At 34.2% G+C, this 19,160-nt stretch overlaps 10 protein-coding genes across 10 annotated transcripts; 5 read left to right on the top strand and 5 right to left on the bottom strand.

Annotated features, from left to right (window-relative positions):
* Nucleotides 1-67: 67 nt before the first annotated feature.
* HEL1 (E3 ubiquitin-protein ligase HEL1) lies at nt 68-1,720 on the bottom strand (the record flags this gene model as incomplete). Its single annotated transcript, XM_003954875.1, has 1 exon — nt 68-1,720. The coding sequence occupies one exon, from the start codon at nt 1,718-1,720 to the stop codon at nt 68-70; it is 1,653 nt and encodes a 550-aa protein (XP_003954924.1).
* Nucleotides 1,721-2,112: 392 nt separating this feature from the next.
* On the bottom strand, nt 2,113-3,900 carry IRS4 (Irs4p; the record flags this gene model as incomplete). Its single annotated transcript, XM_003954874.1, has 1 exon — nt 2,113-3,900. One exon carries the CDS (start codon nt 3,898-3,900, stop codon nt 2,113-2,115), a length of 1,788 nt encoding a protein of 595 aa, XP_003954923.1.
* A 305-nt stretch (nt 3,901-4,205) lies between these two features.
* VPS51 (Vps51p) lies at nt 4,206-4,610 on the top strand (the record flags this gene model as incomplete). The annotated part of the gene is made up of 1 exon (XM_003954873.1): nt 4,206-4,610. The coding sequence occupies one exon, from the start codon at nt 4,206-4,208 to the stop codon at nt 4,608-4,610; it is 405 nt and encodes a 134-aa protein (XP_003954922.1).
* A 753-nt stretch (nt 4,611-5,363) lies between these two features.
* Nucleotides 5,364-7,196, top strand: ALY1 (Aly1p; the record flags this gene model as incomplete). The annotated part of the gene is made up of 1 exon (XM_003954872.1): nt 5,364-7,196. One exon carries the CDS (start codon nt 5,364-5,366, stop codon nt 7,194-7,196), a length of 1,833 nt encoding a protein of 610 aa, XP_003954921.1.
* Nucleotides 7,197-7,271: 75 nt separating this feature from the next.
* Nucleotides 7,272-8,225, bottom strand: NTR2 (Ntr2p; the record flags this gene model as incomplete). The annotated part of the gene is made up of 1 exon (XM_003954871.1): nt 7,272-8,225. The coding sequence occupies one exon, from the start codon at nt 8,223-8,225 to the stop codon at nt 7,272-7,274; it is 954 nt and encodes a 317-aa protein (XP_003954920.1).
* Nucleotides 8,226-8,443: 218 nt separating this feature from the next.
* Nucleotides 8,444-11,347, bottom strand: KAFR0A03490 (SAPS family protein; the record flags this gene model as incomplete). The annotated part of the gene is made up of 1 exon (XM_003954870.1): nt 8,444-11,347. The coding sequence occupies one exon, from the start codon at nt 11,345-11,347 to the stop codon at nt 8,444-8,446; it is 2,904 nt and encodes a 967-aa protein (XP_003954919.1).
* A 1,237-nt stretch (nt 11,348-12,584) lies between these two features.
* Nucleotides 12,585-14,588, top strand: GSH1 (glutamate--cysteine ligase; the record flags this gene model as incomplete). The annotated part of the gene is made up of 1 exon (XM_003954869.1): nt 12,585-14,588. The coding sequence occupies one exon, from the start codon at nt 12,585-12,587 to the stop codon at nt 14,586-14,588; it is 2,004 nt and encodes a 667-aa protein (XP_003954918.1).
* A 264-nt stretch (nt 14,589-14,852) lies between these two features.
* Nucleotides 14,853-15,779, top strand: GCN3 (translation initiation factor eIF2B subunit alpha; the record flags this gene model as incomplete). Its single annotated transcript, XM_003954868.1, has 1 exon — nt 14,853-15,779. One exon carries the CDS (start codon nt 14,853-14,855, stop codon nt 15,777-15,779), a length of 927 nt encoding a protein of 308 aa, XP_003954917.1.
* An 84-nt stretch (nt 15,780-15,863) lies between these two features.
* RPC37 (DNA-directed RNA polymerase III subunit C37) lies at nt 15,864-16,646 on the bottom strand (the record flags this gene model as incomplete). Its single annotated transcript, XM_003954867.1, has 1 exon — nt 15,864-16,646. One exon carries the CDS (start codon nt 16,644-16,646, stop codon nt 15,864-15,866), a length of 783 nt encoding a protein of 260 aa, XP_003954916.1.
* Nucleotides 16,647-16,837: 191 nt separating this feature from the next.
* DBP7 (putative ATP-dependent RNA helicase) lies at nt 16,838-19,072 on the top strand (the record flags this gene model as incomplete). Its single annotated transcript, XM_003954866.1, has 1 exon — nt 16,838-19,072. The coding sequence occupies one exon, from the start codon at nt 16,838-16,840 to the stop codon at nt 19,070-19,072; it is 2,235 nt and encodes a 744-aa protein (XP_003954915.1).
* Nucleotides 19,073-19,160: the final 88 nt, after the last annotated feature.

The raw sequence follows: 19,160 nt of genomic DNA, 5'->3' as shown, positions 1-19,160 counted from the left end.
ATACGGCTTTATATAAATTTTGATGTATATATAAAAAAATCCTGTAAAAAGCATCATTAATTTCGTACTAATCGGTAAGTTTACATATTCCCTTACATAACAAATCTCTGCCACATTCCATTAATGCATTCGTTCTATTTTGAACATATCCAGCCTTGTTATAAAAGTCTGGTTTCCGCCTCATAATAAGTTCAGGATCCTTGATCTGTAGTAATTCCGACAAATCTTCTACCGCCTTAGATAGTAAAGCTTGATTATCAACAAATATCTTAGTTAAATTATGGGAGGGATCGGAATAGAATGCGACTGCAAATGACCACTTTAAGGCAGTTCTACCTTCATTCAATGTCCGTAGACTTTCCGCCAAAAATTGGCCTTCAATCCAGGAAACACCAATCTTTTCTTGTAAGCTTTTCACTTTGATACCTACAGTCTGTCCTAGTTTCCAATCCAGTTTTGCGGAAACCTCATGTTCATTGAACATTCTATAATAAAATGTGTATTTTTTCATCAATTTATTAGCTTCTTGACTTGAGGACTTATTATATTTACCGTCTTCATTCTTGTAAAGGGTACACTGGTAAAAACTCTTTCCATGGGGAGCCCATTCACCCTCGCAAATCCAGCAAAATTCATATTTACAGCTCGAACAGACCATATGGTTACATCCACCGTCCTTTTCAATATTAACAGAACATTTGGGACATTCTTTCGTGTTAGATAGTACCCAATTCAAATTTTCTGATTCTTTTCTAGCCTTTTTGATCCATGCATTAGTTATGTCGCAGTCTGCTGGGGCATGTATTTCAAAACCACAGCTGAAACAAAATCTATGCAATGCATTACATTTTACAAAGGGTGAATAATGAAGTCTCGAATATTCGCTTAACGAAGAAGTATCATCCAGATGGATTATGCACTTGCAATCAGTGTAGGGGCACCATTTATAGTTCCTATGATGTTTTGATACAAAACTCTTAATAGAAGAATACATCAACTTATTACTTGATTCATATCCCATAATTTCATCGATATCTTCATTTTTCAATGCTACTGAACAGCCCATACATGTAATAATATTACCACTATGTAGCCTACCCTGTATGTATCTTCTATAACACTCGATACAATATTCATGTCCACATTCTAGCGAAAAGACTTCAACAGACTTTACTTCGCAACAAATACCGCATTCAAAGTCTTCTTTGAGGGCAACTCCACGTTCATTGACGGTTAAATTGCCATTTTCATGGATAAGACCTATTTCGGTCAGCAAGTCATCCATCTTATCAGTCCACTTTTCAAGCAGTCTCTCTTCATTCCAGTCATAATGCTGCATTAGGATAATTATATCTTCCAAGGGTAAAGAAAAGATAGGCTGTAAGTGATTCACTCTTTCTAACATTCTATTAAAAATATCTTTAGTTGTGAGACATTCGTATTCCAAATTAGGTACTCCACCTTCGTTGATTTGTTTCCTTTTTGCGTTGGTTATTGGCAACACAATCATATCATCTAGCTCGTCCTCATAATCGTAATCTAAATCACTCCCAGTTAGCAAAGCATCATCTAATTCAAATTCGGAGTCCTGTGTAACTAAGCTACCTCGTCTACTGTTATTTATGCTTGTAATAATGTTATCTTCTATAAGGGAGTTATGTCCCTGCTTTTCATGCAGCATATCGTTGGAGAGAAACATTTCATTATTACCTAAATCCATATATTATCGGTAGCTAAATGTGTGACCTTTTTAAATGGAAATTTATGCCTTTGTCGTGATATATACTTTATATTCGTGACATTCCTATATTGAATTAACTAATTTCAAATAGCTGCGGGAACTTTTTCTACTCAACAATGAGTTTTTCCGTGCCGCATCAAGGAACAATCTTGAAGCGACAGATTTGAAAATTGAGATATAGCACCAGTAAAAGGTTCCACAATTAAAATGCTGAATTTAGAGGGAGGCCTAACTAATGCTAAAGGTCCTCGGATTCGCTATGCTACTGGCTAACTAAGATCGATCCGGATTAATTTGAAAAACTAAGTATAAGTCTGTTAATTATTTATTAAATGTAAAGGGATTACCTTTGTAGTTGTAATAGAAATGTATCATATATTTGCTCGAGCAGCCTTCTGCTCCTTTTTAATGTTTTTGATTTCTTGTTTGAATTTCTTCTTATTATCTTTCATTATGATATTTTGATTCTTCTGTATTATATTGATAATGAATTTATCAATACTATCCCATATTTTATCATCAATTTTATCAGGTAGCTTTCTACCATACAAACATTGATCAACTAGCCACATCCCAACGATAAACGACTTCCTATCTAGTGTGCCGTCCTTTCTTTGATCAACCAAATTGTATATTTGTATCAATGTTTCATTTGATAAATTCGACCTCGTCCAAATATCTTTTACCACAGCGCCTAATATTAAACCATCTTCTGGTAAGAGTAAATTGGTCAAAGGTAAATCATTTGCCGCATCATTCGGCCACCAATCCAATAGATTCAAATGTCTAAATCTATTGGATACCCAAACACCTTCATAACGTTTACGTTCATTTTCATTTATAAAGTCAACGTTCCGATGATACTTCCATGGTTTATCTTCATTAAATATGCGGAATTTTTTACTAATATCGTCAATATTGTTACTTTTAATATTTTTGATCTCATTATTCGTCTTTTTCAATTTTTCTTTAATTTTTGTTCTCTTCTTCTTCTTTTTCTTCTTATCATTTGATGATTGAACATCAGAAGCCACTGAATCTGAATCTGTTGACGGGAGTTCATCATTCTCAATGGAAAACCCATCAGCATTTTTTCTCAAGGTAGTTTTCAATTTGTTGTGCGCATGGTTATTTTTATTACTCTCAGTTATACCTAATTGAGTCTCACTGTTCTTGTGTTTCTTAGGTCTAAAAATTTTAGATTTCAACTTCGTAACTTTAGATTTCTTTTTATCATGCCTTGTAGATGGAGCAATAAGATTTGCAGTAGCATAACTAAAATCGGGACCCGAGGGCTTATAAATCGAGATATCATCATCATCTCCTTCTTCCCCTTCTTCTTCTTCATCATCATCTGTACTGTAATCACCTTCAGCATCGTCACTTTCTGATATACAGGATGACGAAATGTCTGAATCACAGGATTCTAGTTCATCAGCTATGTGCAAGTTTGACAGAGAAGGTGGAGTCATGCGAGCAATGAGTTTTTTCTGCTGAACTATGACGTCCTTATTGATTGAAGGCTCTTGATAAAACCCATCACTTGAATGTGAGCTATAATTTGATGACGTTCTTTGATCTAATTTTTGTGGTGGTAGTTGTAAAGAGGTGACATCACTTGTTGATAATTCTGCTAATTTTTCCTTTTCCTTTTCTTCAAAATGTGATTGTGCCTTCATAGCTGCCAAAGTAGCTGAACTAAGTTTATTAGTATTATTTTTAGAAACGACTAAAGAATCTGTGCTTAGGCTTGCATTCAACTTTGATATTCGGGCAGCGGCTATTGTAGCAGAGCCCGGTCGTACTCCCGTATTTACCGCTACAGGTTCTGATGCTAACGAATTTATTGATGGTCTCGGTACGTACTCACTGCTATTACTCTTCAACTTGTAAGGTAACCTACTAGTGGATGTCCTTACGTCTTGATCCGTATTAGACTTGGACGTATGTGAAGCGGCGACTACAGCGGCATTGATGGAAGAGAAGGAATTAGTGGTATAGTAATTTTTAGAAGGAAATTCTATGGTTCTTACAGTTGGATTTACTGAATCGGTATGTTTTTTGAATATTGCTTGAGCAGCTTTCAATGAGTCCTCCGATGCATTTGGAATTGGGGGACGCTGTCGATACTGGTATGTATTTTTTTTGTGTAGAGCCATGAGAGAAGTGTTCTATTATCGAACCAAAGGGGGTTCCATCGATATGTTTTGACAGAAATGGCTTGTTATGTTGATGATTTATTGTATGTGAAATCTATATTTAAAACAGTACTGTGCCTGACGTATATGGTAATCACAAAAAAAAAACAGAGGGAAAAAAGAAAGAAAAAGCGAGAGAAATTGATAAACGAAGGGCGAAGAAGAAAAAAAAAAGACGAGTGCGCAAGAAGTTATAATGAGGTGGGTTTAATCAAATATACGTCAATTAACTGAGAGAGTCTAAATAGAAGAGGGATAGATTAAGAATGACCGAGCAAATATCACACAAGAAGGAGAGTAGAGCGAAGAGGGCAGAAGAAGAGCAGTCGACGTTGAAACCAATTACTGTGGATGTCTCGAAGAGACAGCTGTTGAAAGATTACTATAAGCTTGATGATGAAGAAACAGAAGAAGAAGCTTCAAAAGAGATTAAAGAAGAGGGAAATGGCTTCAATGAAGAGGAGATGACATTGAAAGAATTGTTGGTTGTACATAACAAGCTTATTGGCAAAGAGATTGAGATGAATAATCTAATCAAGGACACTATCTACGACAACTACTACGATCTGATCAAGGTAAACAATTTATTAAAGAACCTCAATGATAACGAGAACATAGCGGTGACAAGTTTCTCAAGATTGCAGAGCCTCATTGATGAAATGTCTAAATAGAGTAAATCGTCGTTCCCTTAATTTTTGGCAGCTTACTCAAATTACATGGGAGGTGCACCGGGACACGACAGGAGGAGGCGACAACAACAACCAATGCGATGGCAACAGCATCCCATGCCATACATAACGTACGCAGCGATATGACGCGCCACTTTTAATCTCCGATTTCCACGAAGACATCATGAATGACGGATTATTCTGCAGCACAGCCTCCCCGCAATTCGGAAAATAAACCCTAAAAAACGTAGCTGCCAAACTGTTTCAGCCGCACCTGCTGGGCAGCGGTGAGCCTAAACTTTTGTAACTGCAAAAGTTAGGCTCACCCGCCAACTCTGTTCATATTCTCACCAGCCAAACTGCGGAGTCAAGATGGAAGGATCTGTAATAAAGTTATCGGTTGGCTGCATAACACTCTTTTTGTGGTTTTTCTTTTCAATTATTATCATTGTTGTTATTATTATCGTATTGCTCAGCCGCCTTTTCTTAATTTGAAGTCATTGCGTCAAGATGGGGATGAAGACTATCATTATTTTTTTTTTTTTTGTTTTTTTTTGGCTAACGTCCCTGTTCGATAGAACTTACAATACTATTATATATCTTCATCTGATAATATAAAGTATAAATATACGTATATGTAAAGTGTATGTGGATGTGCCTTTGGGGGAACTCCCTTTGATTATTATAGTATATATACTACTTATTCAATACTTTTTTGATTTCTTCAAGTTAGAACTGTAAATAAAAGCAGATCAAATGTCGTACTATGATATCTTCCCCATAGAAGAAGAATTCAATCTAGAGACCTTTAATCTATCACAGTTGAAACCCATTGCAACATGTAATTCTTACAGCATCTATTTGAAATTAGTAGAACCAATAATATATCTCAGAGGGTTTCCAAATTCTGTATCACCAAATGATCCCATATTCAATACTCACTCTTCAAATGTGTTAAGGGGTTACTTAGTTCTATCCGTTATAAAACCTTACAAATTTAAATCTATAGAATTACAATTATCTGGTATATCAAAATTAGAATGGCCCAATAGTAAAGATAATAAAATAGAAACATTTTCAATTATTGATCATAAATGGTCCTTTTATGATGCAAATTCAAGTCCATCTCATGATAATGCAACCCTTTATAGACCCATTTCAAATAGTACTACGAGAAGACATTCGACATCATCATTATCTTCTTCTTCATCAATGTTTGAAAATTTATTCGCTAAATCTGATATGGCCAATGATCCTACATATTTTCAACCTGGAATGTATTTTTATACTTTCCAATATATTATACCTCACTCAGTACCAGAATCTATAGAAGTACCGTATGGCTCAATCAAATATCAATTAAGATTAATTGTCAAAAATTACAAGAAATTTAATTCAAAATCTGTTAAACTTTTACCTATTACAATAATAAGATCACCTTCAGATACTTCCATTGAAGAAAATGAACCAATAATAATAAATAAAGATTGGAAATCAAAAATTTTTTATAATATTGTAATACATTCCAAAATTTGTATCCTTGATGGATTTTTACCAATTTCAATTACAATGATCCCTATGGATAAAGTAATTGTACATAGAGTAAGAGTATGGATTACAGAAACAATAAATTATCATTCCACAAAGGATCCATCTTTACATAGATCGGCTGCCACAAGAGAATATCTTCTTTCTGAATTAAAGGGTAAATCATCAAGCGATTCGCATCCAAGGTATCAAAATCCAAATGATTTCGATAATCTTCTAGAATCTAATGATACTGATGATATTGGTAATCGAAATTTTGAATTTCAAGTTTATGTGCCCAAAAATATTAATTCTTTTAGTAAACTTCATCCAGATACTTTCTTTAATAGTATCGTAATTAATCATTGGATCAAAATCTCCTTTAGAGTCTCCATCAAAAATGACGACAATAAATTAAAACACTTTGAAGTATCAATTGATTCTCCACTACATATCCTTGATAAATTTTGTTCGCACGCCAATATTTTATTACCAAATTATTATAATTCGATAGATGATACTCTACCAAATATTTATTTTCCAGATGAAATTATTCATTCAGATATCATGTCATCAGAAACTAATGCAATGGATCCAATGTTACCAGTAAGAACTGATACAAATATTCAAAATTATACTCATTTCAAACCCATTGCATCTTCAAAATTATCGTCAAATATCTATCAACCAAGATCCCTACCAATAGATCTGGTAGCTTCTCAAGCTATACCCTCATCACCAATTATAAATGATAAAAATACAATAATGTCATCTCTTTTCCCTCCTTTTCCACCTCCACCGTATGACGCTGCAATTCCAACTATCGACGAACGTTCGATATTAAATGAAATTAATATCAAGGATTATGGGACTGATTTTTCGACCACTGCAAAAGTAAATAATAATAGCAATCATTATTCTTGTCAAAGGAAGATAAATTCCTCAAAAATTTCAAATTTTAGAAAAGTTTCAGAAATATTAAATGAGGATGATGAAATCGATTTAGGTAATTTTAACAGTCATAATTGGGGTTCTTGGGAGCCTATTCCTTTGAATCATTAGCCAAACACTTCTTAAAAATATGTATATTTGTATATTCTAGTTGTTGCTTTCTCATTTCTACAACTTTTGTGTGCGTTATCTAATTTTGTTTAGTATCTTTTGCAACAATTTATCTCTTTCTTCAAGGATTCCAACCCTTTGCTTATTTAATGCATCAATTCGTAATTGCTTAGTCCTCTTAGCTAAGGTAATTTGAGATAATTTGGAAGCCAATAAAGCTCCTTCATCTTCATCATCCATAGCGCTATCAAATAATTTTGGCAACCGTCGTATTTTGTCTTGGGAATCGGAATAGTCTATAACATTATTAGTTTTACTCAGTATATGTTTCTCCCATTCATCTCCAATCTCATCATCATTCAATATTTTGTCAACATTTTCTCTCTTTTCAACTTCCTTAGAGCTCAATACGGATTCATTCAATTCTAATTTGTCTTCAAAAATTTCATCTTCAAAATCATATATATATTCATTATCATTTTTGTCACCATTCCGTTTTTCAAAACCTCCATTATCTTTGATTGTCTCAATAACATCCAGTTTTTCTTCATCATTTAAAAGTTTAACATATTCTCTTTCACTTGAGCGAGCTTCACGTTCAAAGGGCCTTCGACGTCGTTGCTTGATCCTCTCGATCTGTTCTTTGCTCATATATTCTTCATCTCCATCTGACCCATCAATATTTTCGAAAATACCTTTGTCTTCCAAATTCAATATTTTAACATCTGGCTTTGATACTCTCTTTTTAAATAGATCTTTGTACTCATCATCCCTCTCTGGACTGACGTCATCGTCCACTTCAGCTGATGTCATCTTAACAGTATGTGGTAGAACTGGGAGTATCAGAGGTTTCTTTTGCTTTAGAGGATTTTGCTTTATTTGTAGCGAAGCATGATCTTCCTCTTCTTCCTCATCTTCTAAATAAGACAGATTTAGCCGTATAGGCTTCTTGGAATCAGTAACATTGGTTCCACCAGCCTGCGCTGATAGAGAAGGAACTTTAATCTTATTGCGCTTCTTAAATGCCATAGTCTTCCATCGCTCAGCTACTCGTTTGATTCATTTTGAAATATCTTGTCTTCAGGAACATCTTGGATATTATAAATATCGCAACGCACAATGTCTGGGTTTAGTATCACTTTAAGAAGATGAAGATGGCAGAAGCCAGAAATGGCTAATTATAACGTAAAAGAAATAATAAGAAGGGAAAATATATTAGTATTAGTGTCTATTTTATCTATATGCATTTAAATGAGTGCTACATTTTCATTACTTGATGATCTATTCAAAGGAATGTCACTGCCAGTAAACGCATCTTCTTCACCCTCGTCGATGTCAGATGTGCTCGACGGCAAACTTTTAGATTGTAACAGAATATCATTGTATAATGGATTGTTTGGTTTGGCATAAGATTGTCCATCATCATTCGGATCCATATAGTCATCATCGTCGTCTTCGAATACAGTGTTATTCGTTGGAAATTCGAATTGATGTTGATAAACCTCGCTATTAGATCCTAAATTTGAATCAACATTACTTTTGTTACTAATGTTTTCATCATTTGAATTATTTAAACGTAAAGTAGTTTTGTGACCAGTGGCATCAATATATTCAAAATAATCCATATTATCAAGATCTGTATACTCTGCGTAATTTTCATCTTCTTCATTGGCATTGTCGCTATTAATATTATTCTGCGAATCGTAGTACAGATCATGGATATTGCTATCGTCATTCTCATATTCTTCACTATTGTTATTATGATTAGCTTCGTCATTTATGAAGTCGTCCTCGAAGCTATTACTATCGTTTCCAGTGTCTTGCTCCTCATCGTCTAATACAAAATCACCTAGAACAGTATTAAAATTATTTCTATTCTCAGCAAGAGTTGAGTTCATATAATGTTGCCAATTTTCATCGTTCAGTGCCAGCCTAATATTAGGATCTTTGAAATTGACATCCATTTCGTCAATGTATTCTTGAAATTTGGCAACTTCTTCGGCTATCAATGTTAAATGACCCATATAACCACATCTGATACCAGTCTTTTTTTCATCATCCAGACATTTTTTATCACCTTGAATAATTTTATGAGTCAATTTACAGTTAACCAATAAATCAGAAATCAAAAATTTGTTGAAGCCCTGCTTCAATGGACCATTGAAGATCTGTTGAATAATATCAAAGACAACATTATGCAGAAAATTATTCCACTCGAATTTGAAAAACATATCCACGATAACATTAACTATACCTGAGTCCTTCAAGGCAATTTTAAGTAAATCACCGGGAAGTTTCATCGAACGTAATTGTTCCTCTGAAAACTCTTCTAATTCAACTTTATCGTCATGCTCTTCGCCTTCTCGTCCTATACTTACCACTAGCTCCTCCTCATCTTCAATTTTTAGGTCATTTTGAACTTTGTTACGATTTGATTCGTCATGCTCCTGAACGAGGTCCTTTTTATCATTCTCTTCATTCTCATCGGCATTTGCTGCCTTTAATGATAATGAATTGAATTGTTCAGAAATGTCCGCAGTGTCATCTTTATCTTTCAAAGATTTTATCCTCTCCAAATCACGTTCATTTATGGTAGCTTCACCATTCATTTCATTTAAGAGAGTCATGTTTGAACAGTGCAATAGTTCTGCGATCAATTCACAAACTTTAAATCTTTCGAAACCCAGTGGTTCAATCTCACCTATGGGAATCATTAACTTCTCTGTACTGCAATCTTTAGCTAAAATATCTTTAAAATTGTCGATGTATTTACTGAAACATTTGATTAGATGTATTAAGTGGATTGGATCTCTATCATTTGGTGGATGTGTCTCCAAAGTAGTATACATGACTTGGATGAAGTCATAGTCGGAATTATTTTTCCTGATAATTTCAATAATTATTCCAACGCCATTACTTAGAGAAGTTCCGCCTTGCAGCATTATCTTAATTAGTTTTTCCATTACTTCAGCAGTGACAATTTCTCTAGTCAGTTCATTTGGGCCAATTGAGAGTGTTATTTCTGTGTTTATATTATTTGTATTATTGGTATTAGCACTAAGGGTAATGATTGCTTTTATAAGGTCTGTGGATGATGTTTGAGTGGCAACGTCAAATTTTTTTGAATCTAAGCGATCTATTAAGCTTGATATCAAATTTTGTTTCTTCAAAATCCTAATTATACCTGTTGAATAGTCAGGTTTATCAGTAGATAAAATTTTCAATAAAAAGTCCATAATTGAAGAATTATTGATGTGCATCAAAAATTCTTGAATTAAATTATTATTTTCAAATTGGTCAATGACAAAATCTAACATATTTTTCAAATCCATATCAAGTAACCTTTCATTTATCTTAATGAAATAATTGGAAGCTTGAATTGAAATTTGATCAAATTTTAAAATTGACCATAATTTTAATAGTAGTGATTTATTTTCAATTAAAGTTGAAGATAATGGCCATATATCGGCAGATAAAATCTCTGCAGCCATTTTAGCCCTTCTTGTTTCAATTTGTTCCTGTGATTCGGGAGGTAATGTTACACTTGTCTCTTCTGAAGCCTCTGACGTCGTATCTGATACGGTAATGGTTTGTTTGTTTTGATCATGGTTAATTTCATTCTTTAAATGAGTGGTTTCTTGTTCTTCTTCGTGTTCTTCTTCTCTTTCTTCTTTATCATTATCATCATCAGTCAGAAAGAATTCATTGGTTAGCAGATCGATTAATCTTTCCAGGACGGCAGGATATTTCAAATAAATTAAAAGTTTAAAATTTGAGCACATTAATTCGGTATACAATTCATCATCGTCCAAGAGACTGTTTAAAATATCTAAATTTGGTTTATAATATTTGAGATAATCTTCTTCATTAATTGGTAAAGTGTCATCATCATCATCATCATCATCCTCCGTAGCGTTTTCAATATCTTCAGCTTGAGATGTACTACTACTAGTAATGCTACTAGTACTACGGTGATGACGACGATTAACTTTATTTAATTTAGTGTCAGCATCATCTTCATTATGGCTATTATTATCTTCAATATTATTATTGTTTTTATTTTCAATCTTTATAAATGCATTATTGAGAATACTTGTGACTGAAGATTCGACTAAGCTGTCTTGATTGAATTTCCAAAATGAATTTGACATGAGGGGAATGTGGGTATTAACGAAAGGATCAAATGCTTTGAAATTAGGGAAAGTCAGAAAAGAGATAGATTAAAATTCTATTACTCTAATGCAATGCAGAAAATATAGGGAAAGGATAATGAATAAAAGACCTGTGGAGGGGAATTTAAAATACAATTTGAGAGGAATAGAGAAACAGAAGTTTATAAATGTACAAAAAAAATATGGAATAGCCAAAACTAAGTAATACCAATGATAGTTACAGGTGTATGTGTATCGTGTGACTATACCCAAAAAAATCAGCCTTTAATAAGAATTACCTGAATCAAGATTATTTAAGCAGTTACAGCAGCTACGACCATAATTTTGTTGTTTGTTTTACATGTCTTCCACTTTCTTTCCCGCACTAAAAAAGAAAAAAAAAAAAAAAAAAAAAAATAAAAAAATAAAAATAAAAATAAAAAAAAGCAAATTGAAAAAGAATCCGTTAAAAACGACAGTATTTTTGTTTTGTTTTTTTTTTGTAATGGAATTAATGATCACGTGAATATTCCGACCAACATTCCGTCCAGCCCTAATATGGATCCGACCAAGATCCCTGCCCTATACTCCCAACCCTTGTTTTCTTCCTGTCAGCCCTGATTTACCACAGTTTTTTTCCACCTCGCAAACCGAAAAACAAAAGAGTGTGATGCGATTCAAATGCTTACTAATAAAGTGAGAAGAAAAAGAAGAAAAAACCAACGATGGGAAGCATTGGCGAAAAATAAGAAAAGAATAAAAAAAAATTTTGCTTTGCTTCCTCGAAAAGGCCCTCCGAAACATTCTGAAGAGCAGCAAATTTTTGGAAGGAAAATTTGTTGTTGCTGCTGTTTGCAATTTTTTTATTTCCTTTGTTTCCATGGAGGGAGTGAAAAATTTCATACGGCATCGCTCATCCAACGCAGACAAACTTTAAAAAAATGGCATTACAAATTGATTTTCTCAATAATAACCCTTCATTAAAGGAATGGTAGATATATGCTGATATCAATTAGTCAATCTATAGCTTACCATGATTGATTTTAAAGTATTTTCTTGATAGTATTATTTTTCTTGAAAATATATATAATATATATACACTTTTTGCAAACTATTATTATCAGTGTTATCAACTTTTATTTTTTTAAAGTGTGTTTCAACCTACTGGAAAATTGTTGTATTACGGCAACCTAACTTATTGCAGCCATCATTACATATTCCATCTCTCTCATTCTGAATGGGGCTACTAACAGCAGGTACCCCGTTACCATGGGATGAATCCAAACAATATAATAACCATATCAGAAATGAAGGTATAGAACAACTATTGACCATCTTTAAGAATACTTCAAAGAGAGATAATGATCCATTACTATGGGGTGATGAATTAGAATATATGCTACTTGATATCGATGATTTAAAACATTCTGCTAGATTAGATGTTCTACATGATGTCATCATCACTGAATTAAATACTATTGACACTGAAGTTTGCCAAGCTAATGACGTTGAATTTCATCCAGAATATGGTAGATTCATGATTGAAGCAACTCCAAAATTACCTTATACTGGTTACGTTAAAGATTATGTCGAATTTAATATGAAAATGAGAAGAAAAATTATTCAAATGAAATTGAATCAATATAATAAGTCTCATTTAATTCCATTATCCTTAACTGCATTTCCAGGTTTAGGTACTAAAAACTTTCTTAACGTAGAAAATGTATGGAATCATAAGAATTCTGCTTCCCGTTCTCAATTTTTACCAGATGAAGTCATTAATAGACATGTCAGATTTCCAACTCTAACTGCAAATATAAGAAAAAGACGTGGAGAAAAAGTCTGCATCAATATTCCAATGTACAGAGATTCTTTTACTCCGGATCATGACACCACCGTAGACACTCCAAATAGAAATTGGTTCATACCAGAAGATTTAGAATCATCGGTCGCAGCAAAGAAAGGCCACATATATATGGATGCAATGGGATTCGGTATGGGCTCATCGTGTCTACAGACCACTTATCAGGCTCCAAATCTGGAAAAGGCAAGATTTCTTTACGATTCTTTAGTCAATTTCGCACCAATAATGTTAGCTCTCTCAGCTGCCTCACCAGCTTTCAAAGGCTGGTTGGCTGATCAAGACGTTCGTTGGAATGTTATATCCATGGCTGTGGATTGTCGTACACCAAGGGAACGTGGTGTTGAACCTCTACTACCCAAATATAATCCACATGGAATGGGAGGTGTCGATCCAAGTGAACATGCCGATTTTATCATTCCTAAATCTAGATACAGTGAAGTAGACTTATATCTAGGTGGGTTAAATAAATTTTTCAATAGAAATTTTAATGATACAAACGTTCCAGTTAGTGAAACAATATTGAAAAAATTATTGGAAAATGATAAAGTTACAATCGATTATGATATGGCAAAACATTTCGCACATCTTTTCATTAGAGATTCTGTTTCAATGTTCGAAGAAACTATTAACCAAAGCCGCGAAACTTCCATGAACCATTTTGAAAATATTCAATCAACAAATTGGCAAACTCTTAGATTCAAGCCTCCATCTCCATTGGCAAATCCTGACAATAAAACACTTCCTGGATGGAGAGTTGAATTTAGACCATTAGAAGTCCAATTAACAGATTTCGAAAACGCTGCATACTCAAATTTCATGTTTCTGGTGGTAGAATCCATCTTAGAATCATACAATGAAAAAATACCATACATACCGATGTCAAAAGTATGGGAAAATATGAGTTTTGCTCATATGAGAGATGTAATTGGGAGAAAAATTAAATTCAATTGGAAATGTAACTTTAATGGAGAGACATCAAAATCTAATAAATATACTCTCGATGAAATTTTCCACAACAAAGAAAATGGTATCTTTGAAACTTTCATCAACGCAATATTACAACACAAGGGACTTGTTAGTAAAACATGGGTGGAATTGAAAGATTCTACGTCAAATAGAAGATTGTATTACTACCTGAAGCTAATTTCTGATAGAGCTACTGGCATCATTCCAACAGCAGCGAACTTTATACGTAACTTCATATTGAATCACAAAGATTATAAACATGATTCAAGAGTGCCAGAACAAATCACTTACGATTTGATCTTATTATGTGAAAGAATTACAAATCTGGACAACTCACACAAGGAAATAAGGCAATACTTCGGTGACGAAATCGCCGTATATCTATTGAATGACAAAGTTCAAATAGAATAAATTGCATTCATTTCTACATAATCCATGACTTAACTACATATATATAACATTCTACATTATACATTTAAAATCTGACATTTGTATGACATTTTTTTAATTCATAGAGGAAATCTTCGCTTTCGTTTTCTTGCTTCAAATCGTGTGTGCGATGAGGAGGAAGGTGGTTGATGAAAAAAATTAATGGATTCAAGAAAACTTCAATATAAGAAAGAGTGCTATTCAAGAAGATAGTAATAGTAAAATTATAAGCCGTAAGCCACTAAGATGATGAACGATGAAAGTTTTAACATTACGCAAACGTATCTTAAGTTTCTAGAAGAGGATTCGGAAATGACAATGCCAATAGCTGCTATTGAAGCGTTGGTTACATTATTAAGAGTGAAAAACCCAAGTACAGCCGCAGAAGTCATAACTACAATACAGCTGGCAGTGGATGAATTAGTTCAATCTATTCCTAACTCTGTTTCTTTGAGAGCAGGCTGTGACATTTTCATGAGATTTGTTATTAGAAATTTACATCTTTATGGTGACTGGGAAAATTGCAAACAGCATTTAATAGAAAATGGTCAATTATTCGTCTCCAGGGCTAAAATGTCTCGTGACAAGATTGCTGAAATAGGTATTGATTTCATTACAGATGATGATATTATTTTAGTTCATGGGTTTTCCAGAGCTGTCGCCTCTTTATTGAGCCATGCTGCAGAAAAATTAATTAGATTTAGATGTGTCGTTACTGAATCAAGGCCTACTATACAAGGTAAACAACTATATGCATTTTTAGAAAAGAAAGGTATACCCGTTACTATGGTAGTAGATAGTGCGGTAGGCTCTATTATTGATAAGGTTGATAAAGTTATCGTAGGGGCAGAAGGTGTTGCAGAAAGTGGTGGTATTATTAATATTGTTGGAACAAATTCAATCGGTGTTCTTGCACAGAATGCTAGAAAACCTTTCTATGTAGTCACAGAAAGTCATAAGTTTGTTCGTATGTTCCCGTTATCTTCTGATGATTTACCAATGGCAAGGAAAAGTCTGGACTTTTCTCGTCGTTCAGACGATGATGATGATATTCTACGTGGTCCAGCTATTGACTACACTTCTCACGAATATATCACTGCATTGATTACGGATTTGGGTGTATTAACCCCAAGTGCTGTTTCAGAAGAACTGATCAAGATGTGGTATGATTGATAGATCTAAAAACAATCTTATATGCACTCAGACACAGAAATCACATATATAAATATATATCACACGAATTTTAATTACGAAGTACTATATTAAACTCTTCATATACTCATGCTCTGTCTCCGTTGGTTTCAATATATGCTCCGAACATTCCTTGATCATAGACGCCTTGAATTGCTCGAAAGTATTTTCAGCCCAAGACAATTCAAGAGGCTGTTCTTCATCAACAACCTTATGTGCTAATAATGAACCAGCTAATCTGATTTGCGTAGGATCATTTACACTTTTCACAGACATGGTAACCACTTGTGCCTTTTGAGTTGCAGGGTTTGGATTTTGTTTTGCTTCCACGTTCTTCTTTTGTTGTGTAATGTCATCGATGTACTTGAAATATGGTCGCAACTGACATATCGTTTTGATCGGTACCAGGTACGCCTGTCCCTCGGACATGAATGCAGCATATTGTCCTTCATTTGGAACACTGACACCTCTGAGAGTTTGGACCTTAACATCATTCCAATCTTCCTCTGCTTTGTTTTTGTTGAAGAATGCACTTTCATTTAATGGAGTATCTAACTCCCAAACTGATGACTTGGTCTTATATCTTGCAGCTGCAATGAAAGGGTGATCTGCAAGCTTACCACCTATGAGTTTGGCTTTAGACACATATTGAAATGCATGCAAATTCTCATCTTTACCCGCCAGGTTTATCGGTATTTCCTTTACTATAGGATCATCGTCATCTTCTTCGGTGTTCATTTGTTCGCTATCAATGCTCTCTAAATTTGTTTGAGTTTCATCAGAAATCATACGGTCATTGTTCTCCTCTTCTTCTTCTTCATTTACAAATAGATTATTCTTGGCACTCATAATCTTCTTGGTTTTCACTTTATTTCATCAAATAATATGCTATTTGATATCAAAGAATATTAGTTTTCAATTATATTCCCGCTGAAAATTTTTAGAGCATCGATTTATTTTAGCGTTAACTTTAAAAATAATGGAAGAATCATACGCTACTACGTATATATAGGAAACACAGGAATCTCCATAGAATAAATATGAGCGATAATGATGGTATGATACTGAATTTTACCACCTCAGATGAGAGTGGTTCCAACGCAACGAAAAGATCTAACAAGATTACAGGAGGGAGATGGAAAGATAGAAGAAAACTAAGAATGGCAATGGATGATAAGAAGACGGATAGAAAAAGGTCACATGAAGAAACTGAAAACAGAGGCAACAGCTCTAGAATTACTGCAGACCTTTCCGATATGCCAAACAAAAGGAAGAATACTCCATCTAGTAATCGCGGCACTAAATTTCAAAGTACTGGAACCAATGACGAATTACCAAAAACCCAGGCTTTAGTGCAATCAAATTTACCACCTAGTAGTCAGGTTGTATCTTCATTATTTACTTCTAACAGACAGATTGAAACTTCTGTGAACTCGAATGCACAAAATGAAGACACGGTAGTAACTGCTTCCAATGCTCCTTTATTAGATGATTCATTCGAATCCTTGGGTATAAAAGAACCGATATTGTCACATCTAATTGAGAAAATGAGAATAAAGAAACCTACTAGTATCCAAAAATTGGCTGTCCCAAATCTTTCTTCTAAAGGTAGTGATAATGACCTATTTATTCACTCCCAAACGGGTTCAGGTAAAACACTATCGTATTTGTTACCGATATTCTCTTCTATTTTGAATATGAATGAGCGTGTTGATCGTAAATCTGGGTGTTTTGCTTTGATCATAGCGCCAACACGTGAATTAGCGTCACAGATTTATCATGTGGCCTCTACATTGGCAAATTGCTGCCACTATTTGGTTCCTTGCCTATTAATTGGTGGGGAACGCAAAAAATCCGAAAAGGCAAGACTACGCAAAGGTTGTAACTTTATTATTGGTACGCCAGGTCGTATTTTAGACCATCTTCAAAATACAAAAGTTATTCGCGAACAACTAGCAGCAACTCTAAGATATGTAGTTCTAGATGAGGGTGATAAATTAATGGAATTAGGTTTTGAGGAAACTGTGAGACAAATTATGGAGATAATTCACTCTGTTGATTTAGATACAAAAATGTATCCAGCGTTGCCTCATCGAATAATACGTGTTTTATGTAGTGCAACTATTAACGACGTCGTCAGTAAGCTAGGTAAAGTGGCACTGAAGAATAATAAATTAATATCAAATAGTAATACGAAGGGCAGCTCAGAGAAAGAGGAAACTACTCAAGTAGCACCAGATCAACTCTTACAAAAGATAACAATCGTTCCACCAAAGCTAAGACTGGTTACGCTGGGGGCAACGCTGATCAATATAACAAAAAAGGATTTGACGAGAAACCACAAAAAACTACTTCGTACTATGGTTTTCCTTTCATGTTCTGATAGCGTTGACTTCCATTATGAGGCATTTTCATCCACTGATTCAAATTATCGTAATCTAGTTGGAGACACTGTGAGACTTCTTACCAAGGGAAATGGGACTCTTCCGAATGCTGGTGAAGATCAGGATCCAAATATTATTTGTTACAAGCTGCATGGTTCACTTTCGCAGCAAATAAGAACCTCAACTTTGAAGCATTTTGCTACAGATAATGAAGCAACGAACGGTAAACATTTGATCATGTTTTGTACTGACGTTGCCAGTAGAGGTTTGGATTTGCCATATGTTGGGACCGTCATTGAAATGGATCCTCCTTTCAGCGTGGATGATCATCTCCATAGAATTGGTCGTACTGCTCGTGCTGGTAAAAGTGGTGAGAGTTTGTTATTTTTACTTCCTGGAGAAGAAGAAGGTTACATGGATTATATCAGAAAATATCATCCAATGGGTTGGAAGTTATTAAAATTTGATGAAGACATATTGAAGCCATCCTTCAGCAATATGAAAGTAGACAGAAATGATTTGGGTGACAAGAATAATAACAAAGCCTCATTAGAGTGGGATACCAACGCAACCACATGGCATCTTAATATTGAAAGGCATGTGTTAGAAGATTCATCTTTTAAAGATCTTGCAATGAAAGGTTATAGCAGTCACATTAGAGCTTATGCCACTCATGTATCAGTTGAGAAACAATTTTTCAACGTGAAGTATGTGCATTTAGGGCATCTAGCAAAGAGTTTTGCCCTGAGAGAAAGACCAAAAGCTATGGGTTTGAATGCTAGTAAACAACAAAATAGTGAAAACAGACCAAGCAAAGAAAATTCTAAAAATAAGATGTGGCGTATAGCTCGTATGGCTGTAAGAGAGAGTGCAAGTGAATTTAATTATTAAAATTTTCTGCGACACAAGAAACATTTATTTTAACATGTATATTAGTATAATTATCAACTAGATCATATTTTATCGCAATAAACCAATG

The sequence above is a fragment of the Kazachstania africana genome, chromosome 1 (genome assembly GCF_000304475.1).
Source record: "Kazachstania africana CBS 2517 chromosome 1, complete genome".
NCBI classification, from domain to species: domain Eukaryota; kingdom Fungi; phylum Ascomycota; class Saccharomycetes; order Saccharomycetales; family Saccharomycetaceae; genus Kazachstania; species Kazachstania africana.
The sequence above is the reverse complement of the archived record's forward strand: the minus strand, read 5'-3'. Positions and strand labels throughout refer to the sequence as shown.